At 35.5% G+C, this 15,800-nt stretch overlaps 1 protein-coding gene across 9 annotated transcripts in view; it reads left to right on the top strand.

The window, feature by feature from the left end:
- The window catches only part of CCDC141 (coiled-coil domain containing 141), an 89,291-nt gene that overhangs the window by 25,089 nt on the left and 48,402 nt on the right, over positions 1-15,800 (top strand). For all 9 annotated transcript variants that reach the window (XR_009958855.1, XR_009958856.1, XM_062579379.1 and 6 more), the window contains exons 7-8: positions 2,420-2,539; positions 12,659-12,853. Coding sequence is in view for 7 of the 9 variants with exons in the window: in XM_062579379.1 (XP_062435363.1) it covers positions 2,420-2,539; positions 12,659-12,853 (315 nt within the window). In the remaining 2 variants the exon portion in view is untranslated. The remainder of the gene's footprint in view (positions 1-2,419; positions 2,540-12,658; positions 12,854-15,800) is intronic.

Genomic DNA, 15,800 nt, shown 5'->3' with positions numbered 1-15,800 from the left:
TAAAAATGGTATGATCTTATGCAAGTGTCCTAATCTCAGCATCTAGTTATAGAATAATAGCTGACAATAAATTTACGTCTTTAATGGAAATGATGAAAACAAGAACTGTAAGATAGGAGGCTGTAGCTGTTTTTATGCAAATCATTAAATACCATATAGTGCTTGCTTAAAGAGACATGTTTCTGCTGTTCTTGCTGGTTTTTTTTTCATTATCACCCTATAACTATTCTATAGAAGAAAGAGAGAAAAAATGTATTTACCTTCTCTTTTTTTCCTGTCCCTCCACTCAAACACCTGAAAATAAGGTTCTGTGGATTTCTTATAAAGCAGCTGAATATTTGCAGCAGTTATACGAGAGCTGAACTGGCACTACTGAAAACACTCACTGGTATTAGGTGGTGAAAGCTAACTGATTAAACTCATTGTAATGGAAAGAGGCATTGCCAAGGGGTAAAGGGGTGAATATGTTATCCCCGTGATAGGGTTTAAGAATAGCTATTTTTCCTCTCTCTCTGTCTAGCACTACAGAAATACTGGTGTGCTTTGATAAACAGGCAGTACTTCACGTGACAAAGAGAACTGCCTTAATTTACAGAGAAATTCTTCCCCTTTTAGCTCAGCTTTGTCCCCTCCATTCATTTGTAATTTGATGGACACATAGCAAATGTTCTGTGGAAACATACTTCCAGGAAAAATACTTTCATTAGGAAGTACAGGTCTGAAGCATATGGTCAAGAAGTGGAGGGTTGGTAGTCTGCCTAAGGGTCTGATCCCTGGCTTTCAAATACAGAATTTGTAACCGTTCCTTGCACTCAGATTCCACCAGGCTTCAGCCTATGCTTCCGTTATGGTTAATCTTTTCTTTGAAAGACTTCGCACAAATGGGAGGCTTAACTATTCTAGCTCTATTAATTTGGAAGAGTTTTTATTTAAAAAAAAAAAAAAAAAAAGCTTTTGCCGCTTTTGCCGTATTATGGCCTGTGACCATATCTATCTACCTGGTTGTAGAGAGTGAGTGGTATTCAACCTGGAGTGAGTCCACCCTTCCCCAGAATTGGAAATACCATCTACTTTCCCAACCTAGAATGGGCTGTATGACAACAGACTGTATTTCAGGCTGCCTTGGGTTTGTTGTTGAGTAGTTTGATTTCTTTCTTTCTTTTTTTTATGTGAAGGGCATGCAAAACTACTTTTGTATTTATGTGCTTGTTTCTGCAGTAAATGTGTGATATTTGGAAAAATTAGTTTTCGTGTCTGTAAATAAAAACAGAAAGAATAAATTGCAGGTATTTACAAAGCAGTTTTTAGACTGACATTAAATTAAAATTTAATTAAGTAGTTAATTGCTTTACTTTTCTAGCTCTGTTGAAGTTTTTAGATAATTTGTCAAATTTTTAGTTTGGACATGGTGGAAATGTTTTCAGTTACAGAGATTCTTTCATTTTCATAATCATTTTAATATATTAGAAATAGCCTCTACATAAACAGATCTAATAAAATCCACGGTGTGCTTTTAAAATCTGTAGTACCTGCAGTACAGACTAATTTTGAGTATGCCATACTTGATTAAAATATAGTGGTGATTTTCAAAATTTTGAAAATATTTGAGAAAATGTTTTTGATACTAACAATTCATTTTGAGTACTATTTTAAAATGCAAAGCTTCACTCACGTATTTTTGCTATATGTTGTTTACAAAGAAAGCATAGGTATCTACTATGAATCAAGTAGAAATAAATGCAAGTCAGTCTGTGATTGATTCACAAGGTATATTAACTATTGCATATGTTTGCTGCATATACTTGCTGAAGTAAATCTACTAAGATGTTAACTGTTTTTTTTTTTTTTTTTTTTCCAAACTATCAAAGATTATAAGATTATTCCACATATTAGTATCTCAGGAACTTCGCTGAGTTATTCAGGCCAGAGGTGGAGAGATCCTAGTTAGTCTTTTTTCTATATCCTTGTTATATGCTCAGATTTAGTCTTCTACTGTACATACACACATATTTTTAAATTGGTGTGATTCTGGGGAAAATGTGCAATATCATTATCATGTTAGAAAACATGTATTTCTTCTGTTTATTAAGTTCTAACTTGATATTTCTTTTACTGTAATCAAAACTGTATTAATTTACAGTGTGATCACATTTTATGAATACCTTTGTCTTGTTTTGTTAAATATATTCCGGTGTATGTATGTTTGGGCCATGATTCTTTCCTTCTGCATTTCTAAATATTTAAATAATACAAACACAAATATTTGAATAAAATAATGAGAAAGGAATGAAAAATCAAAGGAATGAAAATTAGGACTTCCTTTGTGGATTGAACTATTTTTTACATATTTTAGAGATTGGATAGTCATTTCTGAAGTTTTGTATTAACAATTGAGAATTCATTTTTGTTATTTATCTAGGTAACATCTTGGTACAAGAACAACATCAGAGATTATTTTCACAGGCAAACACTAGGCTCATCTTTACTGGAAAATGAAGAACTAATTCAAGAGCACAGTGAAATGGAAGTCAAAGTAAAAGTAAGAAACATGATAATTGATCAGGAAAACAACTGTAAGACTGCTAACAAAAAAAACCTCATGCATATAATATACATCTATGTAAATAGATAGATGATATGTGTGCATATCATGTATTTGATAAGTTTTTTACAATGTTTCTGTATTAACACCTCTCCCCCCCCATCCTCTTCTCCATCCCCCCACCCATTTTATGATAATTTCCTCCTTAAAATTTTTATAATTATTGATAAGGCATTAGAAGAATAATCTTTTCTGTTGATATTTTTTCAGTTTAGTGATCAGCTTTCCAGCCTGGTAATTTAGGCACATAACAGTGCTGCAAACACTAAAGAAAGGCAATTTGACCATTTAATAGAAAAAAAAGAAGAGAATAGAAGAGAAAAATAGGTGGCAGTCACTAGTACCATAATTTACTGTCACTCAAATCTGTGTCTTGTTGGAACTGATATTTCTCCATCCATTTCTTAGGAATAAAAGCAATAGAAAATATGAATTTCATAATGAATTTCAGTCTGTCCGAGAATAAATCTATAAATGTAATGCAAAAAAAAGGTGGGATTAAAGATTATGCTGATGTCAAAAAAGAGTATTTATATAATGTAAAATGCATGCATCATAGACCTTTTCTTTTGGTGCTCAACTGTGCCATCAGGTAAGTACTGTTGCTCGCTTTTGAGCTATGTTTTCATCAAGTAGACCTGTTTCCATCCAAAAAACTTTTCTATAAAAACAAATGCCTTTTTAAAGGTTACTATGTTGATAGGAACTAACAGCTCTGTGATTTTTTACAGTTTTATTTCCTTAATGTTTTACAGTTAAATGTCATTTATCTACCTGTTTGCATAATTTGCTTCAGGATTGTAATGTAAACAGAATGAAATAACACTTCTAATGGTTCTCCAGGCAGCGTGTCAGGAAACATATTTCCATCATGAAGGAAGGATTGAGTCTAAACGGTCAAATTATGCTGCAAAGACAGCACAAGCCTGCACAGACATTTGGCAAAGTAGAAGTTGTGCAGTTAGTTAATGAGCTGTGGGGTGCTTCCAGAGGAACAGGGACCCACAAAGAGATCTGAGATGTCCTAAAGTATTGCAGAATCTCAGAATTATCCGAATGCTCGTTAGTCTTCCCCACGTTCTTTGTGGGGCTGTTCTTGTACTGTTCGAATTAGAGATGCTATTCCACATGTATTAAGGAAAACATGTATTTTCATTTTCTATAGTAATTGATTGTTTTCATGGCTGGGCCTCCAGAAACTACTCCACAATGATAACTCTTGTTATTACAGTTTTATCTAATAATTCCTCCCCCATGTATTAGGTTCTTTGTATTGTCTTACTGAGTTGTGCTTTTTTTTCTTAAGGTCATTTTACAGTGTTTACTGTTAGAAATATTTTACACATCCATGTGAACTATGAGAGCACATGTTATCTTTAGCCATCTGTGTGGGTTTTTTCTTTTTTAGTATTTTTTTTTTTTAATTAGTAGCATTGCCTGGAAGAGGAAAATTAAGTTTATGAAGTAGATCTTAATGAAGGTGTTGGTTATGCTTATAATGTGCAAAACAGGCCAGACTGAACTGTGTACTGCAAATGTATTTCAGAAAACTGAATTATAGGGCTTTGTACATTAATTTTCATAGCACTGACCCAAAGATATGTTAAGACCGCAAGGAAGAAAGAGTCTGACATCTTGATTCTAAAGTTCAAATAAAGTATATTATTCCAGTAAATATTTGTTAGATGGCAGAGATTAATGTTAGATATCATCACTAAACAAAGCAGTGTTTTACCTGTGTGTTTGGAATACACTGAAATTCAAATCAGCCTAGAAATGAACTTGGCATCTGTGCTCACAGACTAAGCAAATCCAGACTTAAAACATACCATATCTGAATGTGAAGTTGCCTAAACCTTCAGCCTCTGATCTGAAGTGTTTTGACTTGTATAACATTTATCTAAACTGCTGTACTGTTGTCTGAAGTATTCTTTCTATGTTTGAGAAACTGTTGACCCATTCAAAAAAAAGGAAAGAAAAAGGAAAAGTTTTGGAAAGGCCAGTGAAGAACTAGGTAAAATATCCCCAAAATAATTTCAGTAGTCCTGGAAATGGAAATATTATTTTCTTCCTATTCCCACACATGGGTTCACAAAATCGCCTTAAGCCACTTTGCCCGTAACAATGCTTATGTCAGTTGATCGTCCAACATGGTGATACTGTCCAGGGTGACTACCTTCTAGGTAAGATTTCATCCTAGTAATGTTCATCTAATTCCTGATAAATTTGAAATAACAAGTGGCTGTTTTATTCAGATAAGCCCACTTAATGAAAAGGTCATACTCAGTCTCTGTAACTGACCTTTCCTAATTATTATGTACCACTCAGCATTATTTTCTATTTTTTTTAACTTGTTGTAGGAGATCCTCCTGTAAGGACTGCTTTGCTCCCTGAACTCTAGAGTTATTATATATCATGCCAAAAATCCCCATACGTGATCAAAATTTCAAAACGTGCATTAAAAAAAAAAAAAGGCAAAATTGATGTAGTTTAGAGGGATTCCTAGCTGTATCTGGAAAGCCAATAAAAACAAAACACAAAAAACCCCAAACTATACACAGCTATGATAGCATTCTATATCATCTAATTTTAAGCCGCGTATATTATTTGGAAAGTCTTTGAATAGAAATTATATTTGTCTTTAATGTTTTATCTAGATGAAAGCAGACAGCAATTTTTGCTGCGTATAAGCATATAAATTGAAAGTAATCCCATTAGCAATGGGAAAAATATATTTTTCTGGTAATACTAAGGCTACGGTTGGAATTGTCTTCCACTACAGAAAATCTTTTAGTGTCCCAACTTATGTTCTAATTCAAAAAAAAAAAAAAAAAAAAAAAAAAAAAGTGAACGTCCTATATTAATTTCAGAGTGAAATCTAGTTTTCAGAAGTCTTCAGAATTTGGTGTGTGACATGTCTGTTTTAGCAGTTCCTGTGAGAGAATATGGAAAGAGTTGAGAAGAAATTTCAATTCACATTCGGGAATAATCCTCAGGAGGATCTTGCACACTACTTGGCTAATTATATGCTTGCTGTAGCTTGGGGATTGCTTAGAGCATAGCTGATGTCTGTTGTCATTTGTATCTAGTTCCCTGATGCCACAGCTGTGCATGCCTCCTAAAAGCAACTAGTGATTTTGAAGTATTTTATTTACTTTCCTGGAATTATTAAAGTAGATTTTTGTTAGCATCTTTCCCATAGTGTCTGAATGGCCCTGAACAGTTTCTAATGGTATTCTATCAATCAGAAGTAAGGAGGACAGTCATAAACAGGTCTTATCCCACTTTGGGATTTCTGCATTATGATCTACAGCGCTGGAGATGCATTTTTTCAAGGAATGTTGCCTATGTGTACAGTGACTTTGGAGGTGTAGTGAAAAGTTACTGTATGCTAAGACACTGCTGAACAAGCGTAACTGTTCTCATAGTGAGGAAGATGTTGGAAAATTCTGGTATTTTGATTAGTCTTACACAAAGATCTGTACATGTATTTACCTGCATGTATTATTGCATTAAGACCAACATAACGAATGATTTGCTTAAATTGCTCAGAGGCTAGCCTAATACGGACTTGTGGGGCTAGCCCCCTTATTTATGTGACTGGGCTGACAAAAGATAGACGAATGGCTTATTACGCTCTCCAGTCGGTGTCACGGCTTGAACTTCAGCTTGTTGAGCTTGAATGTGCAATGATTTGACAGAGGTGAAACCACTTAGATCATTAATGCCATTTTGTAGGAGAATCAAGGTCAAAGATAACACCAACGATTCATACATGGAAATCCAAGTTTAAATAGGGAAAAAAAAAAAAAAACCTCACCCATGGTTTAGATTTAAGAAGAGAGAGAGGGGAGAGAGATTCAGAGGAGAGTGATTCGGTTGCTTTTTGAGCTCGAGTTTAGAAACTAAGTTTCGGTGGAGCTATCCGCTAGCACTGATGAACTGCTTTCCGTTGTGTTTCTGTGTGTATTTGAATTGCTTGGCACAGTATAAAAAAAGAACTACTAGCTCCACTTTGTGGCCAAACAGCTTCAGAGATGAAGAAAAGCATTCTAAATTGTTCGCATTTTGTATGGTTTCTGCCACTTTCCAGAAATGAACAGTTCTGAGAGGGGTTCTACTTTCAATAAGGACTAGTGACCTAACGAAGAGCACTTCTTTCCTGCGTTGTACATCTGCATGCTTGTTCAGGCTGGAGTAGCTGTGCTGGGTACTAGTGTTACAGAGATTCAGTTTGTTCTACTGCAGACTCAGGCTGCTTCTTAATGACCAAATGTATTTCACAGTTAAATTCTGCCTGGCCATGCACCAATGTTCTGTAAGGATGCACCTATGTATTTGTGTGGATGCAAACTTACCAGTTTTCCCAGGACTGACATGCTCTTGAGGAGTCTGACAATTATTGCGTATCATCATCTAGCAGATGTCTTAAAGCACTCGTGCATTTTTATAGCTAGAACAAACTGTTTTTAAACACCTGAAAGGTTGACAGGCAACTTTATTTTTCGCTCGGCTTTCTCACGCGGCATACGCAGATCTGTAATGTGCCAGTGAAGACAATTTTTACACAAATTTATGGTTTCAGGTCCAAAGTTAGAATTTCAAGTAAGAAATGATCGTAATATAGGCCCCCAAAGACCAGTTATCCAACAATAGATGTTTATAACAAGATAGTTGTAGATATTTCTACTTTTTTGAGGCTTGTGCTGGATATGCTGGATATTTGTGTGTGAAAAAGGTTGAAGATTTTTACTTAAAAAAAATGCCATGATAATTTTATTTCATCTATCATTTTTCATCCTGTGGAAAGATACCTGATAATCAATGAACCTAGGAAGAGCTCATTTTGCTTGCCAGATGGAATAGTGAAAGCTACTACAACTGTGAGGGGATAATAAAAATGGTGACATGAACTAGGGAGGCATATACTGCACAGGCACATACAGTGCCATGCGTTTTTAATAGGTCAGAGACATTCGCTCATGTTTCTTGTCAAACTGAAAAGTCAAGGTAATGGTAAATTCAGAATTACTTCATTGCTGACTGACAGGCTGTCACAAATTTAACACACAGGCAAAAGGACAGAAAGAATTGACAAAGATTTTTTCAGTGAGTTTGTGTCCTTGTTTATGGAAAGTGTACCTTTTTTTACAGGTAAAAAGCTTTCCTTATAAATAGAAAGCTGGAAATGGTGTAGAAACACTTCAGACATTGTCTCTAGCTATTTTAAAGAAAATTGTACCAATTTTGAGTAGTGATCGTATAGAATAGCAAATAGATTTAACTGCATTTAATACCCATAGAAAGTGTACAAGGTTGTAATGTTCATGGATTTATTTTTTAACTATAAATTGTTGTAACAAATTGTTACTTTTGAGTTTGAGTGAAAGGATAAGGCAGGAACTTGATTGAATAGAAAAGAGGCAGAGTTTAACCTGTGCTTAAAGATCATCTAATCAGCTGATTATTGGACAACTTCTACCAAACATAGATTTATGAATGCTGTTACAGTGAAATACTCTTACAGTGAAATCATTTCGCTTCTGGTGGAATTAGTTTCTTATAATTAGTCTTGCCAGTTTTAATTGCAATTTACACAATGCAATACTCCAAAACAATGCAGAACTTTTTTCTACATCTCTGTACTGCTTCTAAGCTAACTGTAGACAAATCTCCTTTCACTTATATTAATATATGCATTTTTAATTCTTGCAAATATATTACCTATGATATGAATGGATTTTCATAACAAAATAAGGCCACACATATCCAAAGATGGCCTTATTTTCTGCTATTTGTAATTAGTCCCAGTTAAAAGCTCCCAACTGCAGTTTTGTTTTCTAATTCTCATTAACATCTGTATGTTTAAATGTTCGAATGTGAATAAATTCTCTATTAGAATCTGATCATAGAATGCATTTGTCATTCCAGTCATTCCAGCTGCAAGTAATAGAAGATGATGACGTTGTGGTGACAGGATTGGATATCAGTGGTCTAATTTGACACCCCTTGCTCACAATCAGGCCAATTAAAGATGTGTATATAGAGCATCATCCTGTGCTATCTGTTTCCAAGATAATTACTTCAAATAAATACAAATGAATATAGCACAGCAGACCAAAATTAGTCTCAAAATCCTCATTCTTGATGAACATTGCTTGGGTTAGAGAGACAAAGACAGGATTTTATGAAACAGGTATTGTGCACTGAAGAGTGCATTGCATGGTCTCACTTAATAAAAATGACAGGCTGATGATTATTGCATCCAGAATTTAGGAGTGATATAGGAGTTTTAATTTGAAAGGAAAATTTAAAAAAGACAACAGATTTTGTTATAGATGTTTATCAGTAGTAGAAAAAAATGAAAAAATTATCTTTCACTGAACTCCAGATTCATCTCTCTTTCAATAGGAAGCTGAAAGCATCTGGTTCAAGGCCGTAAAGTAGTACTTATGTTCTGTATTTCGACTGTTTTCCTTAGGGAAATGTGTAATTTCATTGTGGCTTGTGAATCTTCCAAAACAGCATATACAAGCAGATCTAATGAGCAGAGTTTGGCTTTCAGATGTTTGTTTGTCAAAGAGCAGAACGACAAATAACTCTGAGAAGCTCTTCATAAGGTCTTCCGCATGGAAAGAGGGGCTAGCAAGGGGGAGACAGGTCTCTATGTCTTTAGGCATACCGTGCACATCTATCAAGACTTGCTCAGAACTTGATTCTCCATCCTGCAAGGAATTGTGGCATTTTTTTCCACATCTTTCTCTTTCAAAATGAAACAAAGCCAAAGTTACTGAAATATCATGTGGAATTAACTTTCTTCCCAAACCATATAGATTCTAGTTGAAAAAATCCAATATTGTTAAATTATTATATGCAGGCTCTTGATCTTTTTTTTTTTTTTTTTTTTTACTGGTAATATTATAAATACATTTCAAAAAATCAAAATAAGGTGTTAATGCAGATCCATAGGTTTTTCACAGATACTGAGCTCCTTACTTCTTGCATGACAGAAAAGGGAAGAACATTCATCAGAGTGGGAAAATTTATTATAAATTTAGCAGAATTGTCCTTGTAATTTTCCTTTTGCCATTCATCTTTTTTTTTACGAAATGAAAGCACATGCTGCATTTCATAGAAATTGAATACTGATCACATCTTTCATCTGAGACATTTCTACTGCTTCAGTGAAGGTGTCATCAATTCTTATACTTTTATTAGCATGATGTTTTATTTTACATTTTTACTCTCCGAAAAGCTTACTTAATGCCTGAATAAGCTTTCATATCCTTCCAAGTTTGTTTTAATTTCATTAAAATCTATTTTTAAATATTGTGTAGATTCTCATTTGTCATACAAATATGCATCTTTTTTCTTAACTTTGTTAAAATATTTATCTTTGTTAAAAACTGCAGAAGTGAATACCACAGGATAATTAATCATCAGGTTTTCATCAGTTAATATACTTTTGTCATTGTTTTTTGAAAGAGGACAAAGGTATTTTGAGATCATCTATTGTGTGTGTTCATATTTTAAAATTATTTTTGTTACCTGTGTCAATATGCTCTATTTCAGCTTCAGTTGATGTAGTATAAAGTTGCAGAAATGAAATGTAAGTTCAGATAGGCTGTTGAATGCATCTGTTTTCCGTTCTGAGGTGTATTTTTCACTGACCTGTCCATAACACCAAATCCTTTTTCCTGAATTGCTCACATCAATCTAGAAAACAGTGAGGAAATCAGTCCCTTCCATTGGAATTACTGTGTACTTTTTAAGCTTGAATATGTTAGGTGCTGGGTATGTTGGGCAATGGATATGGAGGGAATTGTAGGAAGTCTCCTGTTTCTGATGGAGTCCATAGTGAGAAAGAGTTATAATCCATCTGGAGAAGCCAGATAAATTGCAGATCACAGAATCAGCAAGGTTGGAAGGGACCTCTGGAGACCATCTAGTCCAACCTCCACGCTCAGCAGGGTCACCTAGAGCATGGTAGACAGGGTTGCATCCAGGTGGGCCTTGAAGATCTCCAGAGAAGGAGACTCCGCAACCTCTCTGGGCAACCTGCTCCAGTGCTCCGTCACTCTCACAGGGAAGAAATTCCCCCTCACGGTCAGGCGGAACTGCCTGTGCTTCAGTTTCTGCCCATTGCCTCTTGCCCTGTCACACGGGACAACTGAAAAGAGTTCGTCCCCGTCCCCCTGACACCCTCCCTTCAGGTACTTATGCACACTGATCAGATCCCCCCTCAGGCTTCTCTTCCCCAGGCTGAAGAGGCCCAGCTCTCGCAGCCGTTCCTCACAGGGCAGGTGCTCCAGCCCTCTGATCATCTCCGTAGCCCTACGCTGGACTCTCTCCAGTAGCTGCATGTCTCTCTTGTACTGGGGAGCCCAGAACTGGACACAGTACTCGAGAGATCTCTCTGAAGAAGTGTTTTTATTATTGCAGTTGTCATCACAACAGTGGACGGTCTCAGGAAAGGAATGCACTGAACTGCCTACATCAAAATAGGTCTATTCTCACTTACTATATTTCAAAGAAAGGTAAAGCAGCGTGGTGGAGCGCTCTGAGGGAATTTGTGTTGCTGTTGCTTGTCAAAGATCTGTGAATAACCAGACGACTTATTTTGTGAAAACTCTCAGAACAACATCTTCCACTAGCAATAGTTTCACTAAAAAGAAACAAAAAATGTGAAGCTGACTTTCTTCTCATGTGCTGAAAAGTAAGAGGAAAAAACTGCTCTATGTTCTTATTGCGCTGTGTGCACACTTCACAGCATTTTTATGGGCAATTGTCATATTTTAAAGTATTTTTGTCTGCTGAACCAGGCATTTGATATAAATCTGGAGAAGGAAATGCTAAATGAATTTCAGAAAGGTTTTTCTCTTATTTCAAAGTATATTTAATTCATTATCAGAAAAAGTAAAGGAAAGATGCTGCCTAGGACAGGGGAAATTGCAGGATAATAGCAGGCTCTCATTTTGTTTTGAATAGCATAATACTAATACAAGCACAGTCAGAACAAAGTACCTTATGTAGCAGTTTAGCTATCTTACTGATTCCTCTGAAAGAACTCAGCAAACGTAATAAAGCGATTAAAAACAAAGCAGTATTTGTAAGACAAAGAGATGATATTCCATTTTTTTTCTTGACTCCCTTGAAAATCTTTTCCATTTGAGTTATCTAGTCTAATACACTTTTCAAGACCTCTATAACTTGAAGATTATGACTGAAGACATTTATCATAGGTGAAAATATGGAAAGAAAAGTTTTGTGTATGCAGGAAAGTGCCTTGCTTGAATCCCTAAATTTGATGTATAAGTGAGGTCAGTACTCTAGAAGCACAAGTCAGTTCAGGATGAATAGCTTAAAAAAGACTTGGTTTTGGCTCTATGGCAGGAAATTCAATGTACAATCACCCTTTTTAAACTACTCTTCTATCTGTCATTGCCACCAGGGTGGCACATGGTCAGATGCGGCAGAGATGTGTTTTGAACTGACTTTTTTGGTAAACAAAGTCAGAGAAAGTGTATGATGAAGGGTGACAAGGAGGATGTCATGTTACTTAAAGGATAATCATCTGTAGGTAAACAGTTAGGAGAGCTCTCGGCAGAAATTGTGTTACTGGAAGCAGTTATTATCCAAGTAGTATTTTAATTTGTTATTGTTTAAACAGTTGGGCTTAAGGGGCTGCTTATCGTAGCAATGTGATGTCACCTAGTATAAATGATGTATTCGTTATTAAAAACCAAAGGAAAAGTTTCTTGTGGAGCCAAACCAGCTCTCTATGTTTTCCAGACTGGTCTGGACAACAGATACACTAGAGTATGCTACTTTTATACGTGAAATTGTGTGCAAAGAATGTACAATGCTGCGACTGACAATCCTCTCGCTATAACCATACTTTGCTGAGAAACCCTTCCTAGCAGAAATTGTTTCAGATGGCGATAATCTCCAGATCTGTAACGTGGTCTCTGATTTCCATTAACTATACTGTTGTCACTGTGCAGATATGTTGCATTTTCTATGTGTAGTTAATTAAAGTGGAATTCTTCCTGTTAGGAATGGAATTCTGCTGTGGAACAACTGAAGGCTGAAGCACTTAAGGTCTTGCTTTGGGAGGACTCTGCTGACAAGGAGCATCTGAAGCTTTCAAATCAGAAAATCTGTCTGCTGCAAGAAGAGGTGTGCTGCCATATGGAAGAAAGGAAGGCCTTGCTACAAGAGGCCAATGACTTCTTAAATGCTGCTAATAAGGTTGGTAATTAGCCAAGTCTGTAATAGTATTCTGATGATGCAACTGTTACTTTGCTCTTAAAGCCTGTTATACTGGGATTATGCAAACAGAGTGTGTTAAGCCTTTTAGAATGCATAATTATTAATCTGATTAGCCAAATTTTTCTCTTGTTTTTTTATGGTTTCTTTGGTTTTTTGTTTTTTTTTTTACGCATGTTGTTTGTAGGTCATTTAGCGAAGCTTTAGGAGCAGGTCATTTCCATTAAGAGTTCAAGCAACTCTCTTGATTTTTTTTCCAGAACATTTGATAATTTAATCTGAAGATTTTGCATGCCCTAATTTGTGTTTTGAGCACCAGGTGGGGCTGTAATCACATTTGTCTCTTAACCCATGATATGTTCCCTTGGAATGTCCCTAGGGACATTATATGTCCCTAAGACATATAACAAATACTTAGTATTGAAATTATTTACAGACCCTTGAAGTGCTAGACACTTTTTGCTTCAGCAAGTCTGATCTTTCTTGACTTAATTTATAACAAGAGAAATCCAAGAAGGGCAGGTGAGAACAGGGGTATGTCTGCTGAGGGTCAAAGCTTACTAGATTGGAAGGAGCTACAGTAACGTAGGTCTGCTGCTTTGACAGCAGAGGCGGCATCTTGTCAGAATACAGTGCTGTGCTTTGTCAAAGTAGCTGCTGAAGACAGCACTAGCTTTGGCACGTCTGCTCCTGTTGTGTTCCGTTGAAACCAAATTACTAGAGTTCAGGAAACAGGCATTTTCAGCTGTTCCTAGGGCATACCTGAACTCTATTTTGTATTGAACTCTATTTATAAAGGGCAAATGAGCAAAATAGAATATTTGTTGTTTCGAATTAGCCTAAAGAAAACTCCTTTTAGATCTTTAATCTCATTGCCATTTTCATTTTTAATGAGTTCAGGAAGGTAACATAGACCACACTTTCTAGCTTTTAAGTAACTTAAAAAGTGTTAAGTGCTGTTCATTGGTCTGCATTAGGTAGTAGTTCCCTGCATGTTGGCAAACTCAGGTTCTTCTGGCTCTGTGGCCATTTTCTAATCATGTACGTTTCTGGCTAGGCTTTTACTCAGCTTTCCTTTATAGCTTGTCCCAGCTAACACTTACATGGTTACCTTCAGTTTGACTTTCTGTGGTGGGAAGTCTCAGAACATTTGGGAAATTACCCCTGGACTAGACTAAGATTGCTTTGGTAGGGCAAAAGCTTGAAAGCATTTACTTGAATAAGTTTAAGCAAATAAATAGGACTTTACTGGGTTCAGTATATTTACTGAGTCACATTTTTAGTTAGCTGTGGAGTGTCTTGTGCTTTGGCCCCTCAGTCGCTTCAAAATAGAACTTTGGTTTCGACCTCCAGGGCAGATATTCTTGCTTGTAACTTTCTTAGGGGCTGTTTTTTCTTTTACGGGCCATTCCAAAATTCAGCAATCATTTAAGGTGGTATAGAACTAAGTAGCTTTAAAGTGAACATGCAGGTAGTACTTGGAGGTGGAGTGTTCTCTGCATGGAGCTGTGGGGATTGAAATGAAACCCATTCTGCCTTACCTTGTAAGGGCATTCCACATTGCAAGCACAGGTATTTTCTCAAGAAAGTGGAACCTCAAGTAATAGAAATGCTGCTGCTGCTGCTGCTGTTAGTAGTGTTAATGGAATCTTTAGGGTTTTGTTTGTTGTTAGTCAATGATTTTGTTGTCATTGATAACATTCGATATTAATGAAAATAAATATATAGAGGTATATGTTGCTGAACAAAAGCCATGCTGAAAAGTCCTTTTCTTTGTTTCATTCTTGGTAATTAATGACGTATAGGTAGCTACAGAGAGACAACTGGAAAGGCATAGCAGTTTGAAAGCAAGACAACTGTAAGGAGCCAGATGGCAGTAGAGAAACAAAATGTACTTGGGGACTATATTTTTTATTTCTTTTAAAAGGACTCAAAACTGTGATAGGCAGCTGAGGAAGAGAAAACTAAAACAAAACTTCAGAAAAAAACAAAGAAAAAAATGAAAAACCCCAAGCCTCACCATTCATGTTTTGCAAATACACAGCCATACACAGTTACAAGACCTGTCAAGACTGGGAAAAGAGCATTAGGTACTTAGATATTTTTATTATTTTATTATTTTTTATTTTTTTTATTGCATGACTCAAAATGGATACCAGTCATGTATAATAAAGGCCAAAGAAGCCATTAACAAGGAAGAAAGAAATATAAAGAACCTTTTTGAATGATATCTTATTGTGCCTTTTTTTTTTTTTTTTTTTTTTTTTTTTTTTTTAACATCAGCAAATGCCTAAATCAGCTCTCTACTCATAAGGAACTATGTCCATGTTTTCTTTAGCATGTTTATGTTCTTTGTAATTACAACTTGTAAGATTTTTGTCATTTTTGCTAGCTTAACTGTTGGTTTTTTGTAGTAATCTTCCATGCTGAAATGATCTAGCATTAGTGTTAAGCATTTAGACTAATGATTCTCATTTCTTCTGTATCTTATCATGTGAATATTTAAGTTGCAAAGTGTTAACAACTGTTCAGATTCAGTGATAAAGTTTCTGAAAATGAGTCATTTAATTTATGCTGTCCAACCACAATTTCTCAAATGCATTTGATGCTTTCTGTCTGATACTATACTATGATGTCTGTACTACACTACACTTACGCTATAGGAAAACAGAGCTGTACACAATGTTGTTTCTTCATAAAAGATTGAGATACAAATAGAAGGCTGGCTGGTTTTAAATGCAAAGAGTAATCAAGATTTTGTGTGCTCATATTTATATTAAATTCTGTGGAATTATAGGTGTTTTTTTTTTCTGTGACCTATAAAGTCAGCATCATACAGTGATTTAGAATACTGCTGTTCATTTCTGAAGAAATAGGAAACATTAATTGTCCATTGATGTCATTGATTTTTAAATAAAAGAGTACATAC

This window comes from Rhea pennata, chromosome 6 (genome assembly GCF_028389875.1).
Source record: "Rhea pennata isolate bPtePen1 chromosome 6, bPtePen1.pri, whole genome shotgun sequence".
NCBI classification, from domain to species: domain Eukaryota; kingdom Metazoa; phylum Chordata; class Aves; order Rheiformes; family Rheidae; genus Rhea; species Rhea pennata.
Note: the sequence above shows the minus strand (reverse complement) of the source record. Positions and strands in the feature narration are given on the sequence as shown.